General features: G+C 41.6%; 1 protein-coding gene across 2 annotated transcripts in view; it reads left to right on the top strand.

Annotated features, from left to right (window-relative positions):
* Med23 (mediator complex subunit 23) overlaps positions 1 to 17,104 on the top strand; it is a 43,818-nt gene that overhangs the window by 23,908 nt on the left and 2,806 nt on the right. For both annotated transcript variants that reach the window (XM_005389204.2, XM_005389203.2), the window contains 15 exons: positions 74 to 319; positions 887 to 1,029; positions 2,478 to 2,652; positions 3,574 to 3,737; positions 5,942 to 6,066; positions 7,196 to 7,401; positions 7,485 to 7,665; positions 8,579 to 8,749; positions 9,190 to 9,406; positions 11,110 to 11,346; positions 12,346 to 12,511; positions 13,122 to 13,194; positions 14,012 to 14,226; positions 15,259 to 15,379; positions 15,660 to 15,791. In XM_005389204.2, coding sequence (XP_005389261.1) covers positions 74 to 319; positions 887 to 1,029; positions 2,478 to 2,652; positions 3,574 to 3,737; positions 5,942 to 6,066; positions 7,196 to 7,401; positions 7,485 to 7,665; positions 8,579 to 8,749; positions 9,190 to 9,406; positions 11,110 to 11,346; positions 12,346 to 12,511; positions 13,122 to 13,194; positions 14,012 to 14,226; positions 15,259 to 15,379; positions 15,660 to 15,791 — 2,572 coding nt within the window. The remainder of the gene's footprint in view (positions 1 to 73; positions 320 to 886; positions 1,030 to 2,477; positions 2,653 to 3,573; positions 3,738 to 5,941; positions 6,067 to 7,195; positions 7,402 to 7,484; positions 7,666 to 8,578; positions 8,750 to 9,189; positions 9,407 to 11,109; positions 11,347 to 12,345; positions 12,512 to 13,121; positions 13,195 to 14,011; positions 14,227 to 15,258; positions 15,380 to 15,659; positions 15,792 to 17,104) is intronic.

Below are 17,104 nucleotides of genomic sequence, written 5' to 3'. Positions count from 1 at the left end.
TGGAGCTTTTTAAAAATGCAAGTTAACTTTGTAGAAATTGTATTCTTTCTGTTTAATGAATATGAATTTTTAGGTTCCTCCAGCAAAGTCTGCGAAATAAGAGCTTGCAGATGAATGATTATAAAATTGCCCTGCTGTGTAATGCTTACTCTACAAATTCAGAATGTTTTACACTACCCATGGGTGCTCTGGTAGAAACTATTTATGGAAACGGAATTATGAGGATTCCCCTCCCTGGAACGAGCTGTTTGGCTTCAGGTTCTATAACTCCCTTACCGATGAACCTTCTGGATTCTCTAACGGTTCATGCCAAAATGAGGTGTGTTCTTTTTATTTGGCTCCATGTCTGGGAATTGCTATCAGGATAGTATAAATTTAGTTTCATAACTGTATAAATTTTATGGTCAGATACATTTTTAAATAATTAGATTTATTTTGTTATAAAGATGAATGTTGTTAATTTTAGGAATTCTAGAATATACAAATAAAATAATTGCCATAAATTTCCATAAGCAATAGGCATAACAAAATTGTTTTATATATTATTAGTCTTTTTAAAATATGGCTAAATGTATGAGTTTTTTGTTTTTGTTTTTGTTTTTGTTTTGTGGTACCAGGAATTGAACTTAGAACCTTGCACTTGCCAGGCAGGTGCTTGTGCCTCTGAGCTACATCCTGGCCTGAGTTTGTTTTGTTTTTGACAAAAATGGACTGTTTCATGATTGTGTTCTTCCTGTAAATATAATGAAACACTTTTCAGTTGCGGGTCAAGTCAGTTTGAATCAGTTTGGTGCTGCTACATACTGAGGTACCTGTAAGTAGGTAACCAGTGTTGGTATAAAAAGTGCAAGCACTATATTTATCATCTTCCGTTTTGTTTCTTCAGCCTTATTCACAGCATTGCAACCAGGGTGATCAAACTTGCTCATGCAAAGTCCAGCGTGGCGTTGGCTCCGGCCCTGGTGGAAACTTATAGTCGTTTATTGGTCTATATGGAAATTGAGTCTTTGGGCATCAAAGGATTCATCAGTAAGACTGCTTTTTGGTGTTTATGACCATCACCCGTTCATTAAGCCAACGCGTGCATTTCCGGGTGCTAGGGATACATCAGTTAACCAAAGTCATTACCATCGTGGGGTGTCTGTACTGGCACGGGATAGACAGTAGAGCAGACATGAAATACGCATCGCCGGGGCTGTGTGCTGCAGAGAAGAGGGGAGGAGGGCTGAGGTGTGGGAGCAGCTGCATCCTTACGGGCATGGTGAGAGAAGGGTGAAGGGCAGGTGCTGGGGTGCAGCGACTGGGACAGATCTGGCCCCATCTGCAGGTGTGTAGCTTTGGACTGGCAGCGGGGCTGTGCCCTGTGTGCTGAGCCTGGCCGGCAGCAGGAGGAGTTTTCTTCAGCTGCAGAAGATGTGTTATAAAGTCTGTGAGGTTTTAGCAGTTCTCGAGAATAGACTTTTTTTTTTCTGCTATAGAAGTATTTTTCTGATAGTTTTTTATGGATAGAGTGTAATTTTAATTTTAACCACAGTAAGTCTCCTTTCTAGATAATTGAGAGTTGAATACAACTTTCCTGGGAGGGAGCAGGAAGCAAGGGAGGATGTGATCAGATCTTTGTGTTGAAAAGTAAACCGGGGCTGGAGCTGTGGCTTAGTGGTAGCGTGCTTGCTAGCCTGTGTGAGGCCCGGCTCAGTCCTTCCAGCATCTCCCTCTGCAAAAAGTGTACCTTGTGCCTGCCAGAAAGTTGGGAATAGAAATAATTGGGAAGTGAGAAAGGCTACAGTAATTTTTGATATCTCATTTTCTCATCTTAGTTTTCCAAACTAACTGGAGATAATTGTCAAATTGCGCAAAAGAAAAACAGACTTGATGTTATGGCTTAGAGCGCTGAGGCCCCCTAGGCAGTGCTTGGGAACCTGTGGCACGTGTGCTCTAGCAGGCTGGTCGCATCCCTGCCCTGGAGCCTCATGCTCATAGGCAGGGCTTTTGGAAAGTGATTGGTTTACGGGGCTTATAGCTGGCTTGCTGTTAGCAGGTGGGGCCTGGTTGGAAGAGGGGCCCCTGGCCGTGTGGTATGGGAGGCTTCATCTTCCGTCCCAGTTCCTCTCTGCTGTCTGCTGCCTGTTCTCCATGGTGTGAGTGGCTCTGCTCCACCACGCCCGTGTGCCACGCTACCTGCTGCAGCCAGGCAACCATGGACTGAGCCAAAGTAACCCTCTCGTCCTTTAAGTTGTGGGTGTTGGGTATTTTGTCCCAGGGACAAAGAAAGTGACTGAGAGACTTGTTACTAAAATCAGGACCTGGACCTGTAATTAAAATACAAAGCAAGGAGAAAATATAGAGAATATATGTGTCTGTTTGTGGGTGTGTGTTTTCAAATCTTCATATACATTTTATTCACCATAACTTTGTTCAACTGTCTTTTAATGCATAGCTATTTAATAACTGGTCTCCTAAATTGTGTGTTCTTCTAGGTCAGCTCTTGCCAACTGTTTTCAAGTCTCATGCCTGGGGCATCCTGCACACGCTCCTGGAGATGTTCAGCTACCGGATGCATCACATTCAGCCGCATTACAGGGTGCAGCTCCTGAGCCACCTCCACACGCTGGCCGCCGTGGCACAGACCAACCAGAACCAGCTGCATCTCTGGTGAGCTCCCGAGGCTGCCAGTTCTGGGATGGATGCATTTGAGGCTGCGGTAGAGCTGGGGGACTTAACCCGTTCACCTCCCCATTTTGAAGTCCCTCGCGGTAAAACTTCTTTGCTTTTAAAATACTGTATTTCATTATATGGTAGGAGTGGAATCCAGTCTGTTAATAGATAGGTGAGTACTTGCTTAGGATCTTTGGACTGAGAATTAGTACTTCTAACTTAGCACATAGAATTTAGATCATGGTTAACTGCCATTTTTGCTTGCCTTAAGTGAAAAGGTTTTTTGTTTTTTGTTTTTTTTTTCTTCGGTCTTTTTGAGACAGGGTCTCTCTATGCAGTTCAGGCTGGCCTTGAATTCAGTTTGTAGCCCAGGCTGCCCTCAAACTTGCAGTGAGCCTCCTGCCTCAGCCTCCCCAGTGCTGGAATTACAGGAATGCACCACCAGGTCTGGTTCATGAAAATGTATTTCAGATTTTAAAAAATGTTAGTTTTGAAATGCTGTATGTCCAGATGAAAGTGTTTAATCCTCCTGGCTACAAGCTGTCCTTTTTCATTTGTGTAGGAATGTCAGATAGTTTTTCAATATAAAATTTGGTACCTCAGGTTTTTTTTTTATTTTTATTTTTTTTTTGGTTTTTGGTTTTTCTCCGGTACCGGGAACTGAACTCATGACCTTGCACTTGCCAGAGAGGCACTTTTGCCGCTGAGCTAAATCCCCAGCCCCCTCAGGTTTTTTTTTTAAACAAATTAAGTAACACTCATTCTCATACAAAAGAGAAAGATTTTTTTTAAATCAAAGAAGAGACATTTACAGTTTTAATGTTTTTACATTTTAAGTCACCTAGAATTCAATTTAATTCCCTAGTTCTGAACTTTGACATGCGAGCCTCTTGGACTTTTTCTGTTTGCCCTGTGTAGTGTGGAGAGCACCGCGCTCAGGCTGATAACCGCTCTCGGGAGCTCCGAGGTGCAGCCGCAGTTCACCCGCTTCCTCAGCGACCCCAAAACCGTGCTGTCTGCAGAGTCCGAAGAACTGAACCGAGCGTTGATCCTGACCCTGGCCCGGGCCACTCACGTGACAGGTACGGTTTCTCTGCAGCCCGCCACAGTGAGGGAAGAGCGTGCTCTTGTTCTGCTGGTGACTCTGGGAACATGCTGAAGACACGCTTCCCGCTCGTTCAACAAATGCCAGTTGTTTTGGCCTTGAGTGCTGTCATTCTTAAAAGTGTTACCTCTGCAGATATATCTGTGATATTTATGCTGTAAATATGTTTACACTATAAATATTTACACAGATGTTAAAATGGAGATTCTTTAAAATATTCATCTAAAAAAATCAAATCATTACATGTTAACGTAAATAATTGTTTTTTGAAAAAGTATTTTCTAAAGCATATTTCAGTGAGAAGAGGCGCCCTTGTTCCGCATTTTTACATTGGTCTTTAATGTTTTGTGGTAAGGGAAATAACTGCTTCTACATTTAATCTGTTGTAGTATGTTAGTATTATTTTAGTTCAAGCAAATGAAGAAAATAGGGCCCCTCATAGGTGCAGGTAATTCTGAGTGTTCTTTGATATCACCCCCAAATTTCTGAAAGGTAGATTGCAGTATGGAATCCAAAATCCAAAATATTATTTTAGTTCAAGCAAATGAAGAAAATAGGTACAGGTAATTCTGAGTGTTCTTTGATATCACCCCAAAATTTCTGAAAGGTAGATTGCAGTATGGAATCCAAAATCCATACTTCATTACATTGAAATCTATTAGTTTATTCTGTATGCTGAATGGATTTTTTTTTTTAATCCATGTGTATTTTTAGTTTTGTGAATTGGTCATTTGGAAAATACTGGTTTGTTGAGTTTTATAATTCTAGCAGATATTTCCACCTTTCATTAAATGATATCAGAAAATTACATTTGTTAATAGCAGTACAACTTTTTTGGAAAACTATCACATTTATGGTGTGTTTTTTCAGTTTTTAATCTGCACTTGAAATATCAAGTTCTATCACCAGTAAAAGATACTGTTGTTTTTTCTTTCAAGTGACAGTGTCATTTTGCTAATTTTCAAGAGAATGTTTGCTAAGTGCATTCTTCTGAGTACTTATAGTTTTCTATCAGATGTTCTTTCAAGTAAAATTAAATCATAGCCTGGTGAGGTGGTGCATGCCTGTAATCCCAGCACTCAGGAGGCTGAGGCAGGTAGATCATTGCGAGTTCCAGGCCAGCTTGGGCTACAAGTGACTTCAAGGCCAGCCTGAACTGCATAGTGAGACTCTGTCTCAAAAAGACAAAAACAAAACAAAAAAACCCAACAACAATAAAAAATTAAATCACACACAGAAGAGCACTTGATTTGACCCGGTGCTCAAACACGTGTGTGACCGTGAGCACTTTTCCTCAGGACACGGTGTTCTGGGGCACTTGGTGTCTGCTTCTCACTTTGCCACATGGAATATCAAAGATAGGTTGATAGTTTTCACAGTTCATCAGTGATGTCTTTATTTTTAATTGATACGTGACGTTCCAACACGTGTGTGTTCTGTAGCTTTCAGATCGGGCTAGCCATACTTATCTCAAACGTTCGTCTTTCTTTGTGGTAAAAACATTCCAAATCCTTCCTGCCCGATTTTGTGCACTATGTAGTACACTGTCAGTGATGATCTTAAATAAAATGGGCATTTGAGTCTCACTGAGAAGGTGGGGAATATAGTGGCTGTTAGTATAATCTGATGCCATTTGATTTGTACTAAGAGCCAGCAGTTTTACTACTGTGGCTTTGACACATTAGTGTGTATACCAGCACAATAAGAGTCAGGGACATCTTGGTAGTATTACTTGGGTAGTTTTGACTTTATTGAATCCCTGAAAGGTCGTTGAGGACCCCCAGAAATCAGAAGACAGCGCTTTGAGAACTGTTGTGTAAAAAAATAGGTATTGAGTTTAGCAGCCTCAAACACTTTTATGTATATTATTTTGCATAAGTACATTTCCTTGATTTAAAGACTTCTATTTGTGTATGGTAGTTTCAGTTATCAGAAAAGACATCTGCTTTTGCAGTTCTGTTCCCTTGGTTCAATAAAGAACTAGTCAGTCTTCGCCAGAAGGAGTTGAAGGAGGAATGGTCAGTCTACACCACTGCTCTTTCCTTGGTACTCTGAACATAGCTAAGTGGCAGTGAGTGTACTGCAGTGAAACTGAGTATCGTTTCTGTCTTTTGAATATTTTTTGATGAGTTGTGGATCTGATCATCTACATCTGGATTACCTCTGTCTGTTTATGTTTAGATTTTTTTACAGGCTCTGATTCCATTCAGGGAACATGGTGTAAAGATATACTTCAAACCATCATGAGCTTTACTCCTCATAATTGGGCTTCCCACACTCTTAGCTGTTTTCCAGGCCCACTGCAGGTAATTATTTCTCATATTGGATATGTACGGAATCTTTCTTACTGTTTAGTTGCATTCTAGAGAGTTAGTCTTGGTGACACTCAAAGAATGTTAGCTTTCATTTCTTGTTTAAAAAGAGCTGGGCATAGTGGCGCATGCCTGTAATCCCAGCACTTGGGAGGCTGAGGCAGGAGGATGGCCTCAAATTTGAGCCAGCCTGGGCTACCTAGTGAATTTAAGGTTATCCTGAACTACCTAGAATGTGTAGTCTCACAAAAACAAAAAGACAAACAAAGAAAATTGCTATTACTTCCAAAATTCCTATAGTTATTTTCATCTGACTTTAAAACTTGACATGTTTCAAAACTTTTGTTTGTTATGTTTCATCTTAATGCACACTTTGTGAATTTCACAAGAATTAACCCATTATATGAAAAGCTCTTACAGAACTGAAATGGAAAAAAATGTGGTTTAATGGAGCATCACAAATGCTTATTTTTTTTACTTCACTGAATTTTACTTTAATCACACGGCACAACTATGCATCTGCTTGTACTTGCAGAGAAAATGGAGACACGAACATCTACTTTCCATACCTCTTAGTAGGGCGAGCAGTGGCCCTCAGGCTTGTCAGAGCCGCCTGGATGCTTGCTGAGCTAGGGATTGCTGGGGCCAGCCACTGCCTCTGGGTCAGCAGGTCTGGGATGGGACTTCAGAATTTGTGTTTTTTGTTTTGTTTTGTTTTTCTGCAAGATCTTGGTTGATGCTGGTACTGCTGGTCTGGGGGCCACAGTGTGAGAACCACTGGCCTAATGTAGTGAATTTTCTTCACAGTGACACTGGAATGTGTAACTAAAGGGTAAAGGGTAGATATATGCGCGCCCCCCCCCAAGAGTAGCGATAAATGATTATAGGAGCTTGAATTCATGCTCGTTTGGGGTTTTTGTTGGGGAAATCTAGGAAAAGGATGTTTAGAGTTAGAAGCTGGTCAGGCCTGCATATTTCCTAGTCAGGACACAGAGCTCTTATTTGCCAATATGCTGCAGGTCATTTCATTTGTTTATGTCAGAACTAACTCTAGAAGTGGCTTCTTAGCTCTGTGTCAAGCATTGTTTTATTGTGATGAAAAAAACTTTTGTCTTTCTGATAGGCATTCTTCAAACAAAATAATGTACCTCAGGAAAGCCGTTTTAATCTGAAGAAAAATGTAGAAGAGGAGTATAGGAAGTGGAAGTCAATGACCAATGAGAACGACATCATCACCCACTTTTCCATCCAAGGCTCTCCCCCACTCTTCCTCTGTCTCCTCTGGAAAATGCTCTTGGAAACAGACCACATTAACCAGATTGGCTACAGGTGAGCCAGACCCTAGCCGTGCATTCCACTCGGTAGACCCCGTATCCCTGTAGCAACAGAGCTCTTTGCTCTCTGCTTTCCAGGGTATTAGAGAGAATTGGAGCCAGGGCCTTGGTTGCCCATGTGAGAACATTTGCCGATTTCCTGGTATATGAGTTCTCTACGTCAGCAGGAGGTCAGCAGCTCAATAAATGCATTGAAATTCTGAATGACATGGTGTGGAAGTACAACATCGTTACGCTGGACAGATTAATTCTCTGCCTGGTAAGAATACATTGTGTTTCTTGCTTAATTATTCTCTTTTGGATCTAGGTGTGTGACTGATTGACCTTATGCTGGTCAGCTCCATAGTGCTTCAAAGGATTTAATGGATTTATACTGAAATCAAGTGTTGTTATTCATTAAGGAATGAAATTTCATTCATTATCTACTGTTCTGTGAACAGATAGTACAGAGATAAATAAAATACATGTAGTGTTGGCCTTTTGAGGGTCTAAAATGTGAAGTTCTACTCCGAGTTGATGCCCAGGGGCTCCAACTAGGGCGGGACATAGTGAAGCGTCACTGCGGTCTTTGCAAAGGGTGGGAGTGACTGCTCTGTTCACTCCGGTAGTCACTGTCAGGCCTGAGTATTTCTCTTAGCTGCTCCACATCTGCCGTATGTTCTGTCTCCTGATTTTAAAGTCTGTTTCAGGCAAAGTTTTAAGATTCTAAGCAGGCTAGAAAATGATGCATTTAAAAAAAATATGGTGGTGATATTTGGAGTGATTGAGCTCACTAACTCTTTCTTCCTAGCTGTGGAACACAGATATGACGGTAGTTACAATTTCAGGGGAAATAAGGTAAGTATAAACCAACAAAAGTAAAGACTAAGTGGTACAGGGAAAATAGTACTGGGAAGCAAGGAGACATCACCTCAACTTAGGTGATGGATTGTGAAAGATAGAATAGATTTCAGAAAATAAAACTGGACTTGGTGGCGAAAGGAGTGGTGAGCCAAAATAAGAAAGGGTCAGATGAGCCTGGAGCATGCTGAACGGTGACCTGAGATACACTGTACAGCTAGGGAAATTCTCATGGTGGCGAGGTATCCCTGTGAAGATTTAGACTGCCCGATGGCCGCATGCTTTTGCATGGACTGGGAATGTTCATTTTGTTGTTCTATTGTTCTCCAAAGGCTATGCGCAGTCATGAAGGAAATGAAGCCCAGGTTTGTTACTTCATAATTCAGCTGCTGTTACTCAAACCAAATGACTTTCGAAATCGAGTAAGTGACTTTGTGAAGGAAAATTCCCCAGAGCACTGGCTGCAGAATGACTGGCACACCAAGCACATGAATTACCACAAGGTATGGATCCTACCTGGGTCTGGCTGTGCATCCTCCTTATAACGCCACACTTAGTTCTTTGTCTAATGATCGGGCCAATTTTCTGTAATTCTACTGTATTCTTTCTGATCTGTGTGGAAGCAAACTAGCTCTCGATTACTGTAACAAAGTCAGAACACATTGAAACTGCAGTTTTAGTAGACAGGGTCCGTAGGATATAAAATGGAGAAAGGTATGATAAAGTGTAACTTGAAGTGTTTCCGTGAAGGGACTCAGGCGACAGCTTAGGGGTACAGTGTGCTTTGCATGAGCCAGGCCCTGGTACCAATCTAACACACCAGAAAAAAAAGGAGAAAAGTTTCTGTATAAAAAAGCTCCAAACAGTATTTTCAGTTTTATTTAGCTGTTTTAAGAGGGAAAAAGGGATGCCCTAAGCATTTGTTCTGTTCTCCTTTCCGCAGAAATACCCCGAGAAGCTGTACTTTGAGGGGCTGGCAGAGCAGGTCGACCCTCCCGTGCAGATCCAGTCCCCCTACCTGCCCATCTACTTTGGGAACGTGTGTCTCCGCTTCTTGCCCGTCTTCGATATAGTGATCCACAGATTTTTAGAGCTACTCCCTGTGTCCAAATCACTGGAGACTCTACTGGATCACCTGGGAGGCTTATATAAATTTCATGGTGAGTTTCTTTCAAATTTTAATCCCATCTAAGCTCTAGGGAGAAAAGGCCATGCTGTATGGTGATAGTGGTTTCAAGATTCTGCTTTTTTTTAAGTGTTTTGAAGATAAGTACTATGAGATAATGTTAAAGTATAAAATATATGACAAAAATATCAGTTCAAATCAAAGTGATATTACTGTAAACTAAACATTTTGGCAAACCTTAGATGAGTAGGATTTGAACTTCGATGCATGTGATTAAGCAGAAAGCATAGAAGGGATCACCTGGGAAAATGTTTTGTTAATCAGATTTTATCTGTACAGTTTAGATCTACATAATGACTACATTCATCATAAAGAATACATGATATAACTTGTTTTTTGTTTTTTTTCTCATTGTCCTACCTTCCCTTGAACTCCTGTCCATTTGCAGAAGTTTTGTTTCCATGTCTTGGGAAAAACGATTGAGGTAGAAAAAACCCCAGGCATATTTGAAGGAGAACTGCCTCATTGGGCTGAGTTGAGTTATGTGTCCATCCCCCACCCCTGGGGATTTGTAGAAGTAAAGCTGAAAAGATTGCAGTTGACTGTTAAATCATCTTAAAAAGGCCAGGTTTGATGTCACAACTCTCAGATGATGATCACCTGCAGGTATTGAGTAAGATGATGGCAGGACGTTAAGAGCAGTTGTAGTTCACAGCACATCTTGGAAAGAAGACACCATTTCAAAGACCTGTCCAAAGCTCAGGTGTATGATTAGCATCAAAACAAGGACGCTGGCTCTGGAAATGAGAACGAAGGGACAAATGACCAAGGAAGGAGGACTAGGACTCGGTCGGTAGTAGTAGAACATAGAAAGAAAACGTAAAAGATGCCTTCAAAGTCTCAAGCATGGTTCCTGGAGAATGCCCTGGTCAGTGATAAGTGTGAGGTCACACAGTAGCCCTGATGGGGACCAAGTATTTGTCTAGTGGGCAGTTTTTTTTTTTTTTTTTTGGGTTTTTCTCCGGTACCAGGAACTGAACTCACGACCTTGCGCTTGCCAGGCAGGCGCTTTTGCCGCTGAGCTAAATCCCCAGCCCCTAGTGGGCAGTTTTAATTGTGTAGTAACACTTGAGGTATAACATTCAATGTCTTTAAAAATTTTGCATTAGGTGATACATACACAGTACAGAATGGCATACGGTGAGAAGGGCCTGACTGTCTGCCTGCTACTCTGCTTCATTCTCTGAGGCAGCCACTTCTAATTGTTGTGTGTCCTCGCCTAGATACCCTGTTGTTTTTAGCCCCACATAATTCATAAACATGTGTTTTCCACCTGTATTGTGTATCAGGGATGATCGTTTGAATCCACACAGTAAGGGCTTCCTCAGACGTGCAGTAAGTTACTTTCCTTGTCTTCTGTTTATGACTGTTTTAGACTTCTCTAATCTTTTGCTAGTGTAAAGAAGACTACAGCAACATTCCATGCTGTGTGCAGGGTTTTTGCAGGACAATTGCTTGCTCAAAGCAAGAGCACCCTTAAATACAAAACTATGTGCGTTATTTGGATCTTTCTCCTTGTCTTAAAAGTAGAAGATTCTCGGTATGCAGCTGTCCAGCTCATGAAATAGTTTCATAGTAATTCTGAGCTACTTTTCAGTAATCTTGAAAGCAGATGATACTTTTTTCACAGCTGTCAGTAACCCAGTAAACATTTTGTGCTATTCTTTTCCTTGGCAGATCGCCCAGTGACTTACCTGTATAACACACTGCACTATTATGAAAGGTACCTGAGAAACCGCGACCATCTCAAACGGAAACTAGTCCATGCGATCATTGGCTCGCTCAAGGATAACCGACCACAGGGCTGGTGTCTGAGTGACACTTACTTGAAGAATGTCATGAATCCACGAGAGGACAATCCATGGGTCCCAGATGACTCCTACTACTGCAAGCTGATTGGCAGACTAGTAGATAATATCCTTTTCATCGTGACTTTTTGCAGACTGTCCAGTAATGGTAGTTTGAGTCAGTGGTATTTGATTTGCACTTGGAGCTTTTAACATATCTGTAAAAGTTTTGAAATCTTAAATTTACAGTGTCATGCCAGATAAGTTGAAATTCTTTCCATTAATTTTTTTTTTTTTTTGCCTTTTTGAGACAGGGTCTTACTATGCAGTTCAGGCTGGCCTTGAGCTCACTTTGTAGCCCAGTGCAGTGATCCTCCTGCCTCAGCCTCCTGAGTGCTGGGATTACAGGCATGTGCCACCATACCCGGCTCCATTAATTTTTATATTTAAAAACATTTTATGGAATTTTGGTTCAAAGAAAAGAAACCCTACTTCCAGATACATATACTATGTATGTGGCACATACACCTATTTGGTACTAGAGAACATAGAGTCTTGTAGCCTTAAGTAGATCCTTGAATATTTTTAACATATTAATATGAATAGACAATAACTAAATTTTTAGTGCAAAAGCTATTGGTATTTGTATTTCTTCATTTTGATTTCACATTTTCATTCATCAGCCACTGTATGTAACATGTCTTTACACCATCTCACTATTTAACAGAGAAATCTCACATACTTTATTTTAATAAAATAAACATGGTTTATTTTCCTAAGCAAAGAAATTTATTTCTTGAGGTAAAAGAATTACTCACTATAAGGTAATTTGCATGTCATGTTACCCTGTAGCTATTAAAGAAATAGGCTGATGAGACCTAGGGCTGTCTTGGTTGGTCAAATGATTGCTATCAGTACACATCAGCCATGTCAAACCTAGCTGTACTTGATTTGCATGGCTTGCCTCAGACCTCTCACTATAGCTGGATCCCTGCTAGATAGCTCATAATCAGCTCAACTGATAATCAAATGAGATGCTTACATGTGAGACATTGTGAAATCTATGAAGCTTTATACAAATGTGTCACTCATCTCAGAATAATCAGTGTGCCTTAACTGTTTGCACCGATGGCTGGCAAATCGCCCGGTCCCTTCCCCAACTGTGACTGGAGATTCAATGAGTTTCCCAACCCAGCTGCCCATGCTCTGCACGTGACTTGTGTGGAGCTCATGGCCTTGGCGGTTTCAGGCAAGGATGTTGGGAATGCACTTCTGAATGTCGTCCTGAAGAGGTAATTATCCTGTTCTGGCAGTAAGACTCTTTATTTGGAGAGAGAGAGAGTTTATTTAGAACTGTCAGACGAGGCTGGTGCACTCTGGAAAATAGCATCTTCTGGTTTCTGGTCTGATCTGTGAGAGGTGGCTGTAATGGAATGAGCCCTGGCCAGGTTCAGAAGAGCTGGGTTGGTTTGCACCTTTGCCCCTTACTACCAGTTTCATGTATAATTTACAGATAATGCTAACTTGTCCCAAGGTTCTGTCACAGCTGTGATGGAGCACTTGTGAGGCCCTGGATTCAATTCCAGCACTGCCAAAAAAGAAAAATGAAAAGAAAAAACAATCTTAAAGAACTGTATAAACCAGGGCATAATGATTGAGGAAGAAGTGGAAATAAGTATAAATAATCTTTTCAACCTAGCAACTGTTGTTAAAAGGACACCCTCCCCTCAAAAAAGCCTTATTGACTTTGTACATATTAAACTTTTATTTTAAAAAATTGTATTTTTTTGGAGTGGATCAACTGTCAGTCCTCTGAATTATAGATGTTTTCATGGTCTGTTGTCAACCATGTAAAATAATTTCGTAATTCCACACTTGTGTTCTTCTTTCATTTGTGTGCAGTCAACCTCTAGTGCCCAGAGAGAACATTACGGCCTGGATGAATGCGATTGGTTTGATCATCACTGCTCTCCCAGTGAGTAAATAATGGGAATTCATGCTTAGCGATGGCATGCAGCCAGTCCTTTTCTGTTGACCAAAGGAAAATGATGCATGCAGGATGAGTTTATGCAGGGACATCGTGCAAGTTAATGAAACGCTTTAGACTTTTTAAGTTTTTCACATTACTCCTGCTTTAAAAATCTGCAGTAACTGTTTGCCTTTCTGCATCTGATCTAGCAGATTTCTGAACCCCCTGCTGTCCGTCTTGCTGAGCCAAGCTTAGTTTTGACAATGTAACATGATCTGCTTTTGTCTATTTTTAGCACATTATGCACCTAGCGCCTTTCCTCATGCAAAGGATGCTTGTTGAGACAGGTGTTAGGTGTCTGATAGGTCAGTGATGAGACATAGGCCGAACCTTCTTCCTCTCCCGCCTTCTCCAGAGCCCACTCAGGCCTTCAGCTCCACATCCCGCTCACATCAGGTCTCCTCCAGCCGCCACGTGTCTGGCCAGCATCTGCAGTTGTCTGCTGGACCTCTGAGTAGTGTTGTCCCACACAGTGCTCTCTAAACTTGTCTTATGATACAGCTCTGTGAATGATGCTTTTCTTCACACACCTTTAAACTATGTACATTTATTTTTGAATTGTGTATGTATGGTACTGCTGTCTGTGTAATAATAGGCAATAGGTATTGGCTCATTGCATGGTAAATGGCAGATAATAAACTAGGCAGACATACGTGTGGAGCCTTGTAACTGACAGGATGGATGAGAAAGGATGTGTGCCAGTAGCTTTGGGGTAAACGCTGCATAAGCGGTCTTTTCACCAGGCTTTCTTCTGATCACAAAGGAGCCGTACTGGATCGTGCTTCACGACAGGATCGTGAGTGTGATCAGCAGCAGCAGCCTGACGTCAGAAACAGAGTGGGTGGGCTACCCATTCCGCCTCTTCGACTTCACTGCTTGCCACCAGTCCTACTCAGAAATGAGCTGCAGCTACACGCTGGCGCTGGCACACGCAGTGTGGCACCACTCGAGCATCGGGCAGCTCTCGCTCATTCCAAAGTGAGTGTCACAGGCTCCCAAGGGCATTCAACTTCTTGTTTTTTGGAATTTCATTTGCAGATGAAGTATGTATCTCTTTTTTTTTGTTTTTTTTTTTTTTAAAGACAGGGATCCTTATGTAGTTCAGGCTGACCTTCAACTTACTATGTAGTGCAGGCAATCCCCCTGCCTCAGCTTCCCAAGTGCTGGGATTACAGGCGTGTGCTACCATGTCCTGAAGCATGTATCTCTTTCACGAGAACAATTGGAGGGTGTTTTAAATAGAATTCCAGTTTAATCAGGAAACCTCTTTTATTTCAGGATTGTTTAAAATTTATTTGTATGTGTAAATAATAATACGGTATTCCATTACAGTTTCAGGAGATTTAGTCAATGCATGGTGTTTCTAAAATGTATCCCAAAAGTTGCTGGTTGAACTGAAAAACTGATTATCAACCCATTTTCTGCTTATGTTTCTTGACCACAAAATGAGCATTAGTTTCAAATTTCTTGAGAATTGCACTTATATTAGATTGTTCCTTTTCTTTCAAATCATTCACCTCCTGACATTTAATACTTGTACTACTAAGCATGACTTTTTTTTTTGTCTTTTTGAGACAGGGTCTCGCTATGAAGTTCAGGCTGGCCTTGAGCTCCCTTTGAAGCCCAGGCTGGCCTCGAAATGGCAGCGATCCTTCTGCCTCAGCCTCCACAGTGCTGGGATTATAGGCGTGCACCACTACGCCCAGCTAAGCATTACCTTTTTTTTTTTTTTTTGGTACCGGGAATTGAACTCATGACCTCAGGCTTGCCAGGCAAGAGCTTATGCCACTGAGCTACATCCCCTGCCTTAAGCATTACTTTTAAATGAAATAATGTAAAATAGTCAAATGGAAAGGGAAAATCAGAGATGTGAGATTACTTAAATGTTGTTACAAAAATGAAAAGGAACTTTAAAAAAATCACAAGTTTTGGAAATACTTCTATAAATATTAACGAAATTCAACTGATTTCACTTCACAAGAGATTTCTATTTTTAATTTCACAATTTAGGTTTCTCACTGAAGTCCTTATTCCTATAGTGAAGACTGAATTCCAGTTGCTTTACGTCTACCATCTCGTAGGACCATTTTTGCAGAGATTTCAGCAGGAGAGAACTCGATGTATGATAGAGGTAAAATACAGTCAGGATAAGTTTTGAAGGACCTGTTATTTTATGGTGTTTTTCAAGCTGCAGGTCATAGCATTAGTAAGGAAATCAGTTTGGGGTGACCTAAGAGCAGCTTTTGGGGAGTTTGTTGTGGGATGTGTCAGACTGGAGATGCAGTCATTGAACTCAAGAAAAAGCTGGTCCTGATCTGGGACTGTTGTCTCCACATGCTGGTGTTGTGGTGCCACCTGGCTGCATCATGTTAGATTACTCATGCCATTGAATGATTTTGTCTGTTGACTAGATTGGTGTGGCGTTTTATGACATGCTGCTGAACGTAGACCAGTGTAGCACTCACTTAAACTACATGGATCCCATCTGTGACTTCCTGTATCACATGAAGTATATGTTCACCGGTGACAGTGTAAAAGAGCAAGTAAGTTAAATTTATGTAATTATTTTTTAATGATGCGTGACTTACAAAATTCGATTGTTTTATGATAGAATTTGTTTGGATGAGTGTTTTTTGTTTTGGTTGACTTTTTTGAGAGAGAGAAGGGTTGATAATCAGACCTTAGGGGTCCACAACACCTCAGAGGAATATTATTATCTACATAGTAGTGAAATAAATTTATGTTCTAATTTCTCACACTTTTCCTTTTTGGTTATTTGCAACAGCAATATTTGAAAAAGACCGGGAGTCTTATTAGTTAATAGTTTTTTTAAGTTTATTTCCTGGTGTTTGTAAATTGCGTATGGTGTGTTGCTTTATTGCCAGTATTTAGAAACCTTAAGAAATGACTTCTTTTAGTCAGTCTCACTCTTGGAATACCAGGAAGAATAGCCATTTAGAACCATTATGTCACTTTTGGCTGTAGTGGTACCAATGACAATAGCATAAAACAGCCTAGAAAATGACAAACTGAAGCAACCATTACTTTGCTACCTTTAACTGTATGAACTAGATTTGTGGTTATATAACAAAATGTAAAACAGACTAGAAAATTGTATGCAGTATATAAGTCCTTATGTCAATTTTGCCTTCAGTGGTTAAAATTTAAAACGGGTTAGAGAGAAAACAGAGAAGTGGAAGGACAGGAGGAGATCAGCGGTAAGGCTGGAAGACAGGGTTATCAGGCTAACTTAGGGAAACTGGTGCAGAAGACTCGGGTTGGGTGGGGGAGAGAGAAGGAAGAGCTAAAAAGAATAGAACAGGACGGTAACCGCAAAGAGGCTAGCAACCACGTTCACACTCATATAGAAACGAGTTCCAACAATGAAGGGGGAGAAAACAAAAAGCAGAACTGCAAACAATAAAAAAAAAAAAACAACAAAAAAAAAACAAGAGAGCGAGGGAAAAGAAGTCTACTTCCAGACTTGTCTGCGCTGTCGCTGGTGGGCGGCACGCGGAGACTGAACCCGCGCCTGTCGGCGCTTTGTGGCGCCTCCCTGCGGCCAGCGGCGGCAGCGCACCTTCCGCGGGGCTGAGGCAGCCAACCCCTTTCCCAAAATGGTTTCCAGCCAATTACCCTTCGCGCAGACCACTGAGCCCTCGGCACTCACAGCCAACTGGCACAGTCCAGAGCGGCTGCTCCGCTCCACTGCCGCCTGCCCGGCCAGCGCGTCCCGTCCCCGCGGGGGAGAAGGCGCGGCCGCTGCCTCCTCCCCGCCGAGGTGTCTTCACTGTGGCTTCACGTCGCGCCTCGGCTCTTCCGTCCGGGGCCGCGGGACTGCTCCGACCGCGTCTTC

Source organism: Chinchilla lanigera, unplaced genomic scaffold, assembly GCF_000276665.1.
Source record: "Chinchilla lanigera isolate Chin_1 unplaced genomic scaffold, ChiLan1.0 scaffold00035, whole genome shotgun sequence".
NCBI lineage: Eukaryota > Metazoa > Chordata > Mammalia > Rodentia > Chinchillidae > Chinchilla > Chinchilla lanigera.
This window is presented reverse-complemented; position numbering and strand designations above follow the sequence as displayed.